At 34.4% G+C, this 15137-nt stretch overlaps 1 protein-coding gene across 1 annotated transcript; it reads left to right on the forward strand.

The window, feature by feature from the left end:
* The first annotated feature begins 1309 nt into the window (after positions 1–1309).
* On the forward strand, positions 1310–3954 carry LOC143609511 (uncharacterized). The gene is made up of 3 exons (XM_077084248.1): positions 1310–2411; positions 2505–3327; positions 3447–3954. The coding sequence occupies exons 1-3, from the start codon at positions 1310–1312 to the stop codon at positions 3952–3954; spliced, it is 2433 nt and encodes an 810-aa protein (XP_076940363.1).
* Positions 3955–15137: the final 11183 nt, after the last annotated feature.

Genomic DNA, 15137 nt, shown 5'->3' on the forward strand with positions numbered 1-15137 from the left:
AATATTTGATTTTACAATGTGATGAGAAGTACATAACTTCACAGTATTAGCATACATAAATATACATTATTCATTTGCTATGTAATATGAATCTTCAAATAAGATCATTTGAAGTTTATTATATAATCTAACTTGATAAATTTACTAGAAATGAAAAGTTTAAGAAAAACTAGAGTAATTACTTACGTGCCCCAGTTCCATTGCAGGGGAAGCATGGTTGTGTATGTTATTATCTGTGTATGTGGCCTAATAGATAACGAATTATATCATTGTTTTCATTAATTTTTTTCCTTTCTAAAGTATAGTGTTTGGTTAGATGCTTTGACTTTAACTATTTTAACGGATGTTATATGGATGCACAACCTTAGCTCATGTGTCAGGCTTTTTTTAAAATTTGAACTATATGTACTATTCTGATTACATAGCAATTGGTTCTTTACTTTAAAAATTTTGTTTTACATTTATAGGTTCTAATTTAGGGTGTGTTTGGGCTTGCTTATTCAACCTCCTTATAACTTACATAGGTCATCAATTAAAAGTTAGATGTGATGTTCAGTTAATGATACTTACAAAATGGTAAAAACAAGAGGCACACGTATTAAATAACATGCTAATATCGTATACGAGAACGAGCCATGTATCTTGTCTTTTGTTAGGTTATTTTTAAATCTTAACTAAATGCTGAATTTTTTGTTACGCAGCAGCCGTTTGTTTTGTTCAACCTACTTTGCTGCTACTTTGTTTCAGGTTTGTTTTCTTCACTTTTTGGTTGTATGTATATAACATTTTCATGTATTTACTTAAATTAGCTCTATGAATTGTGTGGTTAAACTTCTTCGTTCACTATAACAGGCGCCTAAATTAGTTTGGTTATAGTAATTTGTTTCTAGCGTTACCGTTCTTAGTTTCTCTACTATAATCTTTGCAATAAACCTAAATGTCCCTACGCAAGAGATCGCGTTCTGCTTCTCACCTACCGTTTGACACGTCTACTTCGTCAAATCAAACTCATTGTCAATCATCTAGGCACGTTGCAAGTCGATCTTCGTTAGCCTCTCATTCTTCATCCACTTCTCTCTATATTGATAATGGGGATTGTGACAGAATTTGTCAATTTTGTGGTGCCCTCTTTTGGTATGATGAACGGATTGTGTCACTTTCTACTAATCGGTGTGTTATGTATAATCAGTGTTGCAAAGGTGGACGCGTAGTTTTGCCATTTCCAAGAAGACCTTACACTTCACTCATAAATCTCTACCAACAGTCTAATTTTATGACAAATATTAGATCTTACAATTCCATGTTCTCCATGACCTCCTTTGGTGCAAAGGTTGACAATAGTGTTAATCGAGGTCCAGGTCCTTATGTTTTCAAGATTGCAGGCCAGGTTCATCACTGGCTAGGCTCTCTTTTTCCTCCTGCAGATGCTAGACCACGCTTTTTACAAATGTATGTCGTCTACGACACTGACAATGAGATTTCAAATAGACTTCACGCATTTAGTAATGAAACTCATTCTGAGCTTAACGCGGAAACCGTCAGCCTAATATTACGCATATTGGAAAGTTGTAATGAACTTGTCAAGCTCTTCCAAATGGCTAGAGATCTAATTTCCTCCGGTCACATGCATACTTTCAACATATGCCTTTATGGATCTGATCGTGCTCGTACATATAACAGACCCGTTCCTGGAACTATTGGTGCAATAGTATCCGATGGTGATCCATCGCGTCACCAATTTGACATAATCATTCGCCATAAAGACGACATGCCACAACGCATATCAAAATTGCACTCACTATACATGCCATTGCAATATCCGTTGCTTCTCCCATTTTGTGAGAGCGGATGGTCACCAAGTCTAAAGCTGCGTGAACCGGACGGTTCACAAGACAAAAGGCTGACTATCAACATGTACTACAGCTACGTATTACATGACCGATATAATGTTTACACGTTGTTGTTAGGGGGAGGTCGTCTGTCACAACAATATATGGTTGATGCATATGTCTGTATTGAAGAAAATCGTCTAGACTACATAAGAAACAATCAAAATATATTTCGTATCGAATTTCTTCAAGGCATATATGATGCAGTTCAACGTGGTGATACCGAAGGTCGAGAGGTCGGCAAACGAACGTTTCTTCCATCTTCGATTACTGGCGGGCCACGCTACATGTACAAGCACTATCAAGATGCTTTGGCGATCTGTAAAGTTCATGGCATTCCTCAATACTTCATTACCTTCACATGTAATGTCAAGTGGCCAGAGATTGAAAGATATATGTCACAATTTCCATCACTAAAACCACAGGACCGCCCTGATGTTATTGCCAGAGTATTTCAAATAAAAGTAAGGTCATTAATCCGCTTTCTAAAAGAGAAGAAACCATTTGGAGAGGTCGCCGCAGGTAATTTATTTGTATGACCACAAACACATATTCATTTATGTAAACCATTATTACAACTTATGTTGACGTTGCTGCCATTATCATTCGATGTAGATTTATACACCATTGAGTTTCAAAAAAGAGGACTCCCTCATTGTCATTTTCTTTTATGGGTAACTCCTGCATGTAAGATAAGGGACGAAAATGAGGTTGACAATTATATATCTGCGGAGATACCAAACCCTAATGTTGATCCTCATCTACACAAGATCGTTACTGATCTCATGATGCACGGACCATGCGGTCTGTTGAGACCAACATCACCATGTATGTCATCTGGTAATTGTTCAAAGAACTTCCCAAAAGATTACCAAGAAGAGACGTCATTTGATAGTAATGGGTATGTTCATTATAGGCGCCGGTCAAATGGCTTCACTGTCGTCAAGGACAACGTCACACTAGACAATGGATATGTTGTTCCATACAACCGTGCTCTATTTCTACATTACATGGCTCATATCAACGTTGAGTACTGTGGTTGGAGCATGCTCATCAAGTACCTATTCAAGTACATATCCAAAGGTGCTGATCGTGTTCACTATACTATAACAAAGACCCCTACCTCTACTGGTACAACCCATTATCAAGACGTATCACACCTCAATGAAATACAAAACTTCGTTGACGGTCGATTCATATGTCCACATGAAGCATGTTGGAGGATTTTTAATTTCTTAATCCATGACAGAAATCCAGCTGTACAAGTCCTCGCGGTCCATTTAGAGAATATGCAGAACATAACTTTTAGGGATAATTATGACCTTGATAGTCTCGTCAACAACCCATACAATAGACTTACCACGTTGACCGAGTGGTTACGTAACAATCAATTTGACAGCACTGGTCGTCACCTTCGATATGTTGACTATGTTACAGAGTATAGGTGGGAATCAAAAAGTTGGATAAGAAGATTGTCTAGAAAGACACCACCAATAGCAAGGCTTATATACGTACATCCAAGTTGTGGTGAGACCTTTTACCTACGCATGTTTTTAGGTTACCAAAAGGTTGTCGTTCGTACACTTGCATACGAACGGTGAATGGTCAAATTTATCCGACATTTCGTGCTGCATGTGAGGCGTTAGGATTATTGGGTGATGATAGAGAATGGTCATCTACAATTGATGAGGTATCAAATTGGGCCTCCGCGTCAGAATTACGATCCATGTTCAGCCATATGCTTTTGTATTGTGAGATATCAAACCCACTTGAACTATGGAAACAACATTGGCAAAAGATGGCAGACGATGGGCAACGAACATATGGCATTGCAAATGAAGATGACCTAAGGCAGTATGTCTTATTCGAGCTAGAATTATTACTACGATTAAGTCCTTCTGGAAAAACATTAAAAGATTACGGTTTGCCAATGCCAAATGCCAACATGCTACAACGCCTACAAAATAGGCTCTTGATGGACGAAAAAAACTACGATAGGCAGTTGTTAGCATCAGAACATGCATTCTCTAACACATCTCAACCCACAACAAAGGTTGATATATGACCATGTCACATCAGCCATTTCGTCAAGTCAACAAATATTAGCCTTCGTATATGGTCATGGTGGAACAGGAAAGACATTTTTATGGACAACAATAATTGCTTCATTATGTTCCACTGGTAAAATTGTATTGGCTGTTGTTGCCTCCGGGATTGCATCATTGTTAATGCCATCAGGAAGAACCTCCCACTCACGATTTAAAATCCCACTTGATTTGACGGACAACTCAACTTGCCAAATAAAGAACACTCAACTGTCTCAGTTACTAGATGAAACGTCTCTTATCATATGGGATGAGGCTCCAATGAACGACAGAAAGTGTCTCGAAACATTAGACAGATCGTTAAAAGACTTATTTAACAACCCTGATCGGCTGTTTGGTGGCAACTGTGTATTACTTGGTGGCGACTTTAGACAAACTCTTCCTGTAATACCGGGGGCTTCCAACGCGACAATCATTTCATCTACCTTACCAAGATCTTATCTTTGGAGGCATTTCAAAGTGTACAAACTAACAGAAAACATGCGTCTACACGGACCAAATCTAACATTAGAAGAACAACATTCAATATCTTCATTCTCGTCATGGTTGGTCGCTGTAGGCGATGGTGATATAGGCATGACTGACATTAACGAACCATAAAAAAAAATAATACCACCACAATACTTGATTCCCTTTAAAGAAAATTCATTGATAGACCTAATTAACTTCATATATGATGAAGAAACTTTGGCCAACCCATCTGCTACAACACTATCAACCAAGGCTATTGTTTGTCCTAAAAATGACACGGTAAAGGAACTTAATACAACAATACTAAACATAACACCAGGAATAATAACAACGTACATTAGTATCGACTCCATAGTTGCCCAACCAGGTGACAACAATGCCAATGCATCTTTATACCCAGTAGAGTACCTTAATCTAATGAACTTTAACAGTCTCCCGCCACACATCCTTGAGATGAAAGTTAACGCACCAATAGTACTCCTTAGAAATCTAAATCCACTTGACGGCCTTTGCAATGGCACACGATTAATTATCACACAACTGTTACCAACAATAGTTGAGGCACATATAATGACCAGAAAATTTGTAGGCCGTCGTGTGTACATACCAAAAATAACCCTAACTCATAAAGACAAGCAACTACCTTTTGAAATGAAAAGAACACAATTCCCGATAAGACTTTGTTATGCAATGACAATAAACAAGAGTCAAGGGCAATCACTAGACAAAATAGGCGTTTACCTTCCAAAACCTGTTTTTTCACATGGACAACTTTATGTTGTCTTATCAAGAGCAACCACTCCTGAATCCTTAAAGATACTGATAGTACCGGAAAATAATGAAGACTATAATGTTACAAAAAAACATAGTATACTCTGACTTTTTGAAGAAAATAAACCATACATGTTCCTAATACTTTATCATATCAATTCTTTCTTACATATAAATACTTACCATTGACACACAACACACAATAGCATCATCAATAATTTTACAATCATTTTTTTTTCATTTACCCCTAATGTATATACAATTTTTACACTATCCTATGTAAATGACACAGGACAAAAAAATGACATACATACATCTCTCCGAGATCAAACCACGTCAGAAACCAAAGGTTATTACAATACGTGTCTTGAAGCGTTGGGTCTCAAAAGGAAAAAAACCAGAATTGTGCTACCTATTTGTTGATCAACATGTAAGTACCTTCAATTTACTATGCATATTATATTATTATATAAAGTACGCGTATATGTGACACTTGATTAAACTTATAAAACATGAATTTTTAATAATTTCCCTAAAACTATTGACATTTTCTAATTGCTACAGGCAGACGCAATTGAATGCTCAGCTGACCTAATAGACGAGTCATACTTTGAAGACATCATCAAAATTCAATCATGCTACAATGTCAGCAACTACATATCAAGTGTACCCCGAAGATCCATGGCAATATGCCCTCATAAAGCATCACTCATAATTGGCAAGAAGACACAGTTTGTCCCTGTTACTAATGACAACATACCAAATTGCTACTATCACTTCGCGCGTTATTAGCAACTTCAAGAACGCATTGAATCTTGGGATCTACTTACAGGTAACATTCATCATCATAAATTAAATGTAACTATAATCTAACCTAATTCTAACACAACATTCAACATTCGCAGATTACATTGGACGTGTAGTGAGCAACCGAACTACAGAAACCAAAAACAACTTAACATTAAGAAGATTTACATCAGAGATTTCAGGTGAAAACATAATTGATGTGCCCTTCACACAACTCATGTTGATTTAAGCTTCCATGTTTCGTAATTAATGTTCTATAATATTTTCAAAAACATGCTACTAATTCTTATCTTTTCAAACAGTGACAAACAAGTGCTCGTCACCTTATGGCCTAGTCAGATTGACTTTATCGACGATAGAACAACAGCTGGAGATACAATTGCCATCACATCAGTCAGAGTAACACAATTTGGCGGTATCTACTATAACTCAACAATTCATTTCACAATATTATGCACATTACCCATTCGTTATATATATTGAAAAACAACACCTTAATCTCTAATTCACTCCTTCATAGGTTTAAAACAGCTCGAGTCAACTTTTCTAACAACAATCACAGTGAATCCAACAGGCCCACATACCTAGACATACATAGACAGGTATTAAATCACATAATTAAAATGCCGACATAAAAACTTACATTTATCTTATTTTAGTGGCCATTTGATTTGAAAAGTCTGTTATTGTTTTAAAAACACTAATAATAGCATAATTGCGTTTTGATTACAATTTGAAAGGAAGAAGAGAAAATCTTTTTTTTAAGAAATAAGTTATTGAGCTTTACTATTCATTACCAATGTTTTATGATATAAACTACTTTTCATTGTTATTAACTCACAAAAAAATATATCTATTTACATAACAGATTCTCCGTTTCACTTTGCTATCATAGTTTAACACTTAACGTATAATGTGTGTTTGTTCCAACTACTTCACAAAAACAGGTTGATAGAACTACCGGTGACAACCGAACCACCACAACAGGCAATCCCAATAAAAGTTAGCGACATCATTAACAACATACCACATCAAAACAACGTAAGAACTAATTTACCACAACATTTCATAACAACAAAAAAAGAATAAAACCATTAATAACTATATGTGCAGACTGAAGGCAAAACCTACACATGCATAGCCAGAATAAACGAAGTGGCAACCAACCGAAACTGGTACTTTGCACAGTGCTCCAGGTGCCCAAGGACTTTGTACCCAGAAGAAGAAGACGATGAAGACGGTTGCAAAACATCATTCGCTTGTCGAGACCATGAAGATAATGCTTCTCATATTCCAAAATATCTATTAAACTGCATATATGATGACATATTAATCTTTTAATTATAATTTTTATATACAATTATAAAATTCCGCATGCATATGTGTGGTTCAATGTTTGTACTCCTATTTTTCACGATTACGGTCGTCAGTGGACAAAGTTATTAGTTCTGTATGTTATGTTTCGCTTTAATTTTTTCGTCTTTCAAATTTATTTTTTACACAACTTCATTAATTCTCTTTATTTTGTTTGTAGACTTTTGATTAATTAAAAAGAATCTTAACAACCGCCAAAGTAATTTTGTTTTTAACCGTATGACATACAATAGGTGCATATCATACACATAATACATCTCATAAGACTATTGAATGATACCTAAATTCATATATGACAGGTACTGTTTGAATGCCTCGATAACTGACGACACAAACACAACAGATGTCGTGATCTATGATGAAACAATGACTGATGCACTAAGAACAGAATGTCGTGTGATGGTTTTAGACAAAGGAAACATTGACCAGAAAGTATTGTCACCAGAGATCTCTGCAATGATTGGTGTTCCAAAGTTATTTGAACTAACTAAAAGGGCTGACAACTCAATATCCGTCAACAGAATAAGCGACACACCAGACACTAATGTTCTTCAGCCCAAATCGGCATCCACATCAACAAGCCTCACACCACAAACACCAGATCCAAAGAGAAAGAGGCTAATGCAAGATGTTCCAGGTATACACATCCTTCAATAACCATTAAATATTGTTATGACCAACGACAATATGTTGTTTATTGAACTAAAGCTTCAACTATCATTCTGACAAATTCAGGTGAAAAGAGACAGAAGATGTAAAGGGGACTCCAACAATGCATGCTTTTTGTTAACACCTACTATAACTAGGTAAGAAACATTTAAATAATATAGCCTAAACACCAGCGATCTTAACACATAAAAAATTGAATTGAAACAGGTTTCACATGTCGAAAATTACGGGAAACTTATTTTGGCGGAACTAACGCACATCTCAAAGACATGGCTGTAAAATTATGCAAATATGTAATTACTAAAAGGCCCTACTATGTAAAAAGGCCTAACTAGATGTTATGTTAAACATAAACAAGTAGGTACATGACCACCAGCGCTACGCGCCACTTTTTGTAACTCTATGGCTGTTGTACCACTTTACTTCCTTTAGGTTGTTTAATGCTTAATATTATGTAAACTAAGTGTGGAGTATTCTACAGGAGCTTTTTTGATACTACGTTACATTTTCATAACAATAGCTACAAATCAACAGAAATTGCATTACACTTTAATATTCATCAAACAACACCTCAAACCCGCCGCAAGGCGCGGGTCAACTTTCTAGATTAAACTAAATTACACAAATATCCTTCAATATTATGACGTCTACCATATGTTACTCATATTCATGACCTTTTCATTAAAAAATAACTTTTATGCTTAGTTGTCAACCACTCATTTGTTTGTCATCTCCCAAACTAAACACCATTTCATAATAAGAAAACCTTACCCTAACTTTTCTAAAAAGAAGTTATAAGCAAAATGTTACTTCAAGAAAACAAAACTCATTTAAACTCATCTACGCTCTCACTATAACCAAAAAAAAACCCTGATTGGTTTACATCAAGAAACTCCTGAAATTTACCAATCAGAAGAAGTTAATCGCGACGAGCTTGGGTTACGAATAACATATTTGAGAATCAGGGGCTGGTTGACGTTGTTCCAGTCATAATAAAACTGTCGGACAAATCGTCTCCGGCACTGAGATCCGGAAGACATCAGCGGCGACGAGAACAGGAGCGTCAAACTCAGCAACCCAGTTTTGACGACGTGAACAAGAACGTGGATAACGTGTCGCGGAGACGAGGTGCGCCACGGACGACTTAATCCATAAGATATATTATTATTATATATATATATACATATATATATATATATATATATATATATATATATAATTAAATGTAACCTTTTCATTTTATTTTTTTAACCAACCGTATATGATACACGGGCTCTGTTCAAGTAATAACATGTAAGCAAGTAACTACACATCCATTATTTAATTGGTTTAAAAAATGGACTGGATTTTAGGCTAAGGGTAATGGGGCTCGGTTGAGCCCCAAGTGAGCCAAGCAAAATCTGACACGTAGGCGTTGATGAGGCACAGGATCAAGCCCCTCAACCAAGCCCCGAGGGTGTAGTGGTCCAGGTGATCAGGGACTTGGTCAGGGCTTCATTGATTTTTTTATTTATTATTTTTTTTTGTTATATACACAAATATAAATTAAAATACTTCATTAAAACATAAATAAAAATGAAAATAAAAAGAAAAATAAAAAGGAAAATAAAAAAAATACATATAAATAGCGCTTTTATTTTTGTGTTGCCAATTCCTTCCGAATACGTTCTTTTTCTTCCTCTATTAGCGCTTGGTCGTATGGCGGTAGGTGGCTAAATTCTTTGGCTAGAAAAGCCAAACTCTTGAAACGGTTTCTTTTGTGTCGAGCTTCACCAATCGAGTGGATGCCACTTGGCAATTCCTTAATTTCTTTTTTATAGTCGCCATTAACAACCATTTTTTTCCCACGATCCCTACCCGGAGGGCGGCTACAACCTTGGTCTTTCAAATACCTTCGGACAAGTTTAGGTCGAAGTCAATATGATTCTCCGACCCGCTCGAAGAGACGTATGTGCCGGACGCACTAGTTTTTGTACGTTTTGCCCCATCGCCCATGTCCTCCGAACATAGTTCAATCCATTTCAAGCATTTTCTTAACACCTCCCACAAGTAGCCATCGTCAAACGTCTTCACCACCCCATACCTCCGCAACACCTCTTGTTTCCATTCATCACAAGTGAATTGGTAAACTGCGAGATCATCGGACCCACTCGGCCGCATTCGGTTAGCATTGCGGTTATGTATGTTGGTAAACAATCCTACTATAACAACTCGGTTTTCTAAATTAATATTTTTATCCGTTTACTCGACCACTTTTATGTTCGGGAAATTTTTTTTATCCAGAAACTATCGCATTGTTTGAGACAATATTATTAATATTTATTTATTATATTTACTTAATATATGATACATAACTTTGAAAATACTCAAATTTCACCCAAACTAAAAACTATTATCTCTTTATGTGTCCACCCTCAATCTATAGGGACTATATTGCAAATATTATTAGTATCCTCAACTATGACCTGTTAACCCAAGACCCTATATAATCGTATCCGAATCCAATTGATAATCTGTGACCCGTTTAACACCTTGGACCACAATTCTCGCTATAAACTTGGTAATCGAATCAATCACGTTGATAATCTTGCCTTAGTAAACGATACCATTAATTATGCTAATACGATCTGGTATGATACGAACTTCAATTTTAAAGAACCGTCTTATACCCAACTCGTGTATTGTTATGTAAACATAATCAAAATGCAATTAAATATGCGTACACCTACATCTCAATCCCGGGAATCAAACCCACAAAATTAATCGTATTGTCGTGGTCTGTATCTATGGTTTCTGGTCTTCGTTGGGCCGCAAGTTCTCGTTCATCATTCACCATCTTTACATCAGTTTTTGAGGTAATTAATCATTGTAGATTGGTCGTTTTAGTCCATATAATAGAAACCCTAACATTAATTAAACTAATACCAAGCAGATTAATCAATTACAGATCCTAGGGTTTATCATTCAAATTGGGGTTAAATCGTTGTCTGTACTTATACATATTTCGTTTGCGTCTGCTTAACAACAAGCATTCCAGATCACATGGTGGGGTGGGTGAGTGTTGATCACTTGAACCGGTCGTCTGTCCGGGTTCGAATCCGGGCAGGGGCGGGTTTTATTTTTATTTTTATTTTAATTGCTTATAGGATTAAATAAATAAATATAACTAATATTAATTATTAAATAAATATTAATTTAGTCAAACCGACATCTTTGACTTTGTGTTTCTTGTCAAAACTCGTAAAAGCTTTCGTTTACATATACATATATGTTTATATATATGTGTGTGTGTGTGTGTGTGTTTGTATGTATGTATGTATTATAAGTATATATTTAATAATATTAAATTAACATTACTTTATTAAAACCCGACACCACTATTGGTGTATTCTCGTCGTTAAACGCCTTCATTAATTTGTTTGTATTAATATTCTAATAGAAGTAATAAATAAATTTTCCTTAAAAGAATTAAACATAATATTTACTTATATCTTACTACATCCTATATTTAAGTATCTACACATTATTATAATTATTTTATTTATTTTTTATTTATTTAGCTATTATTATTATAATCATATCTTATATCTTAATTATTTAAATTATTTACGTTTATATATTTTATCATGGGTAATTTATTGGTGAATTTATATATAGCTAATAATGACTAATCATATTGTTTTCAAAATAACAAATAATCCGTAAAGATCTATCGTTCAATCAATAAACATTCTAATCTTAAACATAACTTAAATCATATCAAAATCTTAAATCATTTAAATCGAGTTACATCTTTTATACTTAATTTACATTGTATTATGTTTAATTAGGAATCCATGACGGTGAATCCCGAAGGGGGTTTAACTGCCTCATCCTCACATCCTCACTTTTACTTTGCTTATTTAATCAGGTGAGTAATCACTCCCCTATTTTGCTTGTTTTCAAATATTTTGCGGACACTTGCGTACCATTTATCATATTATTTATCTTATTTTCTCAAACGCAAACTGTGATCTTTGGTTTGTGTATCAATTGAATGATTGCCTGTTACTTGCTATTTTCTTACTTGCTTACTTGAATCGCATTCGGAGAGGTCCAACATAATCTCATTACAGTATGATCATACGACCGTCGTAGTGGCCGGAGCCCAATCGCATTGGCAATGGTTTCACCGACACCTCATTTTTGGTAACCAATGCCCATTCGCATGGCAACGGTTTAGTCCTTTCTTTATGGTTGATTGTTTATGTACGTGTTATGGTTTAACTGTTTATACTCACAGATAACAGTTTTGCCTACTTTTATTCACTTATATCATTATATATATTATTACCATTTTTTTGTGTCAAAACTGGTGATCTACTCACTCAACATGTGTTGTTGACAAACATATATTTTGTACGCATTGCAGGTTATAGAATTGGACTGCTTATCGAACTGAAGTTCACGTAGAGATAACTTTAGGATAGTTAACATGTAAAAGCATAGTTGTATTTGTATTTGTAATTTTCTTTATTTGGTGTATATAAATGTTTGATAATAAATTAATTAATTAGATATTGTCACTTTATAATTCCATGATAGTAACCTCGAGAGCTGTGACAATCAGATCACGCCCCGACATTTCCGCCTTAGGTTGGGGTGTGACAAATTGGTATCAGAGCCGAAGGTTTAAGATAGGTCGTTAGTGCTGCCTTAGTAACATGCTTAAGATCCCCATACGTGCTTATTTGTTTACCTGGTGTGTTCTATTTGATTGTTTACAGCTTACGTAATTACTTGCTAGGCTAAGTACTTATTTAATTGTTTATTTTATTTGTCATGCGCACACACAGCTCCGAAGCTATGCTTCATTCTCAAATTATTTTATTACTCCGAGACTGTGTCTCATTCTTAAAATATTTTTCTTTTATAACTCCGACGCAATGCCAATTTCTACTCTCAACTTTGATTTCTAACATTTTTGTACGTCTTGTAACTTATTGATCTCATGCGTTACAATTTATTTTATTTGTCATGTGCACACACAGCTCCGAAGCTATGCTTCATTTTCAAATTATTTTATTACTCCGAGACTGTGTCTCATTCTTAAAATATTTTTCTTTTATAACTCCGACGCAATGCCAATTTCTACTCTCAACTTTGATTTCTAACATTTTTGTACGTCTTGTAACTTATTGATCTCATGCGTTACGATTTACCTTTCATCTTATAAATTTTTTTTTTATCGTTGAAATTGAATTGTTATAGTTCTATTATTAATTGAACTTGTCATTATTTAAACAAAATTATTTCCGCTATAAAATTTTATTTTCCATTCTTTAAGTTAATTTTCACTATAAAAAATGAATTTAAAATGTTTCGATCATTTCTTCAGTTGTTGGAATAGTCATGGTGGTTCATGCATTTTCAGCTCCGCGTTTTCTTCTATTTAAATATATTATTTCTCAACTCGTCTCTATTTTTCATTATTACTTTAATGTTCATTATTTATTTAATCTTTCATGACAAACTATGAATATTGCTACTTCTTTATTTTAATTTTAACGATGTTATGGAGATAGGAAAATCCCTTGTAATTTGGGGATATTCCAATAACCCGCTTTATACTATATCTAATTGTAAAAATTTAATTGGAATAGGACTATATCAGTGATTCGTGAATATCCGCTTCCCAATTTCATCTATTTACAGTTTGTTTGTATACATAAATATTTGCATTAATATTTTTGCATTCTCAATTACTACTACCAGTACTTTAATATTATAATTTACCTCATCTTAAATACACAATTGCGATATTTCAATGTTGTATAAAGTCCTATTTAATTTCATGAGTTTCTCATTTAACTAAACTAAATCCCTCAAAGTCTTCGTTTAATCTTGTTCAAATTTGTACTCACGGTCTTATGAATTCTACCTCGAATGTTGCAATATTTAAAAAATTCACAAGTTATTATTCATCTACAATTATCAATTTATTCCTTCATAAACTTTTGTTGATGTTATCCTTGCAATCATAGAATATTTTTGTAAGTTCACGTAAATTTGTTAGTTGGCTCGTATCTCCACTTTCTTTCTTCACAATCGATCTTGTTGACGCATCATATATCCCAACTTCAATGTTTTCGTTTCTCTTAACTTTTAAGTTACTTTAAAATTTTCACTAATTTCATTAATCAAATTTGAAAGCTCACCTAAATTGCGTTATTAGAAAATTTTTATAAAATATTCTGATTTTACACTTATAATAAATCAACTCCCAATGTTCTTATAATATGCTAACACTTTCCTCATATCTATAATTAATAACTTTTCTCACAAAATCATGCCTTTCAAATATTTTGTAAACCACACGATGGGACGAGTTATGTGGACCATCCGACGACCTAAGTAATTATGGAGGCCTACATAATTATCGAAGTCCTCGCATGGAAATCATTATGTGTGAAGTTGTGTGTCAAAATATATAATCGAAAGTAGTGGGGATAACGGTAAAAATGTAGAGATGATAAGGACATGGTGGATACGCCGCCGGTACATCCTATATACAAGTGTCCTTATCGGATTTTCATTTGGAGCGTTATTTCGACTATTAAAAGTTCTGTGTTATGATAAATTTTTAAAAGTTATATTTAAAATTTTCTTTTCCCCGAAAATTTAATGGTGATGTTATAATGTCCTTTAATTTCGGGACGAAATTTTCTAAAGCAGGGGAGACTGTAACAACTCGGTTTTCTAAATTAATATTTTTATCCGTTTACTCGACCACTTTTATGTTCGGGAAATTTTTTTTATCCAGAAACTATCGCATTGTTTGAGACAATATTATTAATTTTATTTATTATATTTACTTAATATACGATACATAACTTTGAAAATACTCAAATTTCACCCAAACTAAAAACTATTATCTTTTTATGTGTCCACCCTCAATCTATAGGGACTATATTGCAAATATTATTAGTATCCTCAACTATGACCTGTTAACCCAAGACCCCATATAATCGTATTCGAATCCAATTGATAATCCGTGACCTGTTTAACACCT

Source organism: Bidens hawaiensis, unplaced genomic scaffold, assembly GCF_021521415.1.
Source record: "Bidens hawaiensis isolate Kalapana, Puna unplaced genomic scaffold, B.hawaiensis_p1.1 tig00419747_1, whole genome shotgun sequence".
Taxonomy (NCBI): Eukaryota; Viridiplantae; Streptophyta; class Magnoliopsida; order Asterales; family Asteraceae; genus Bidens; species Bidens hawaiensis.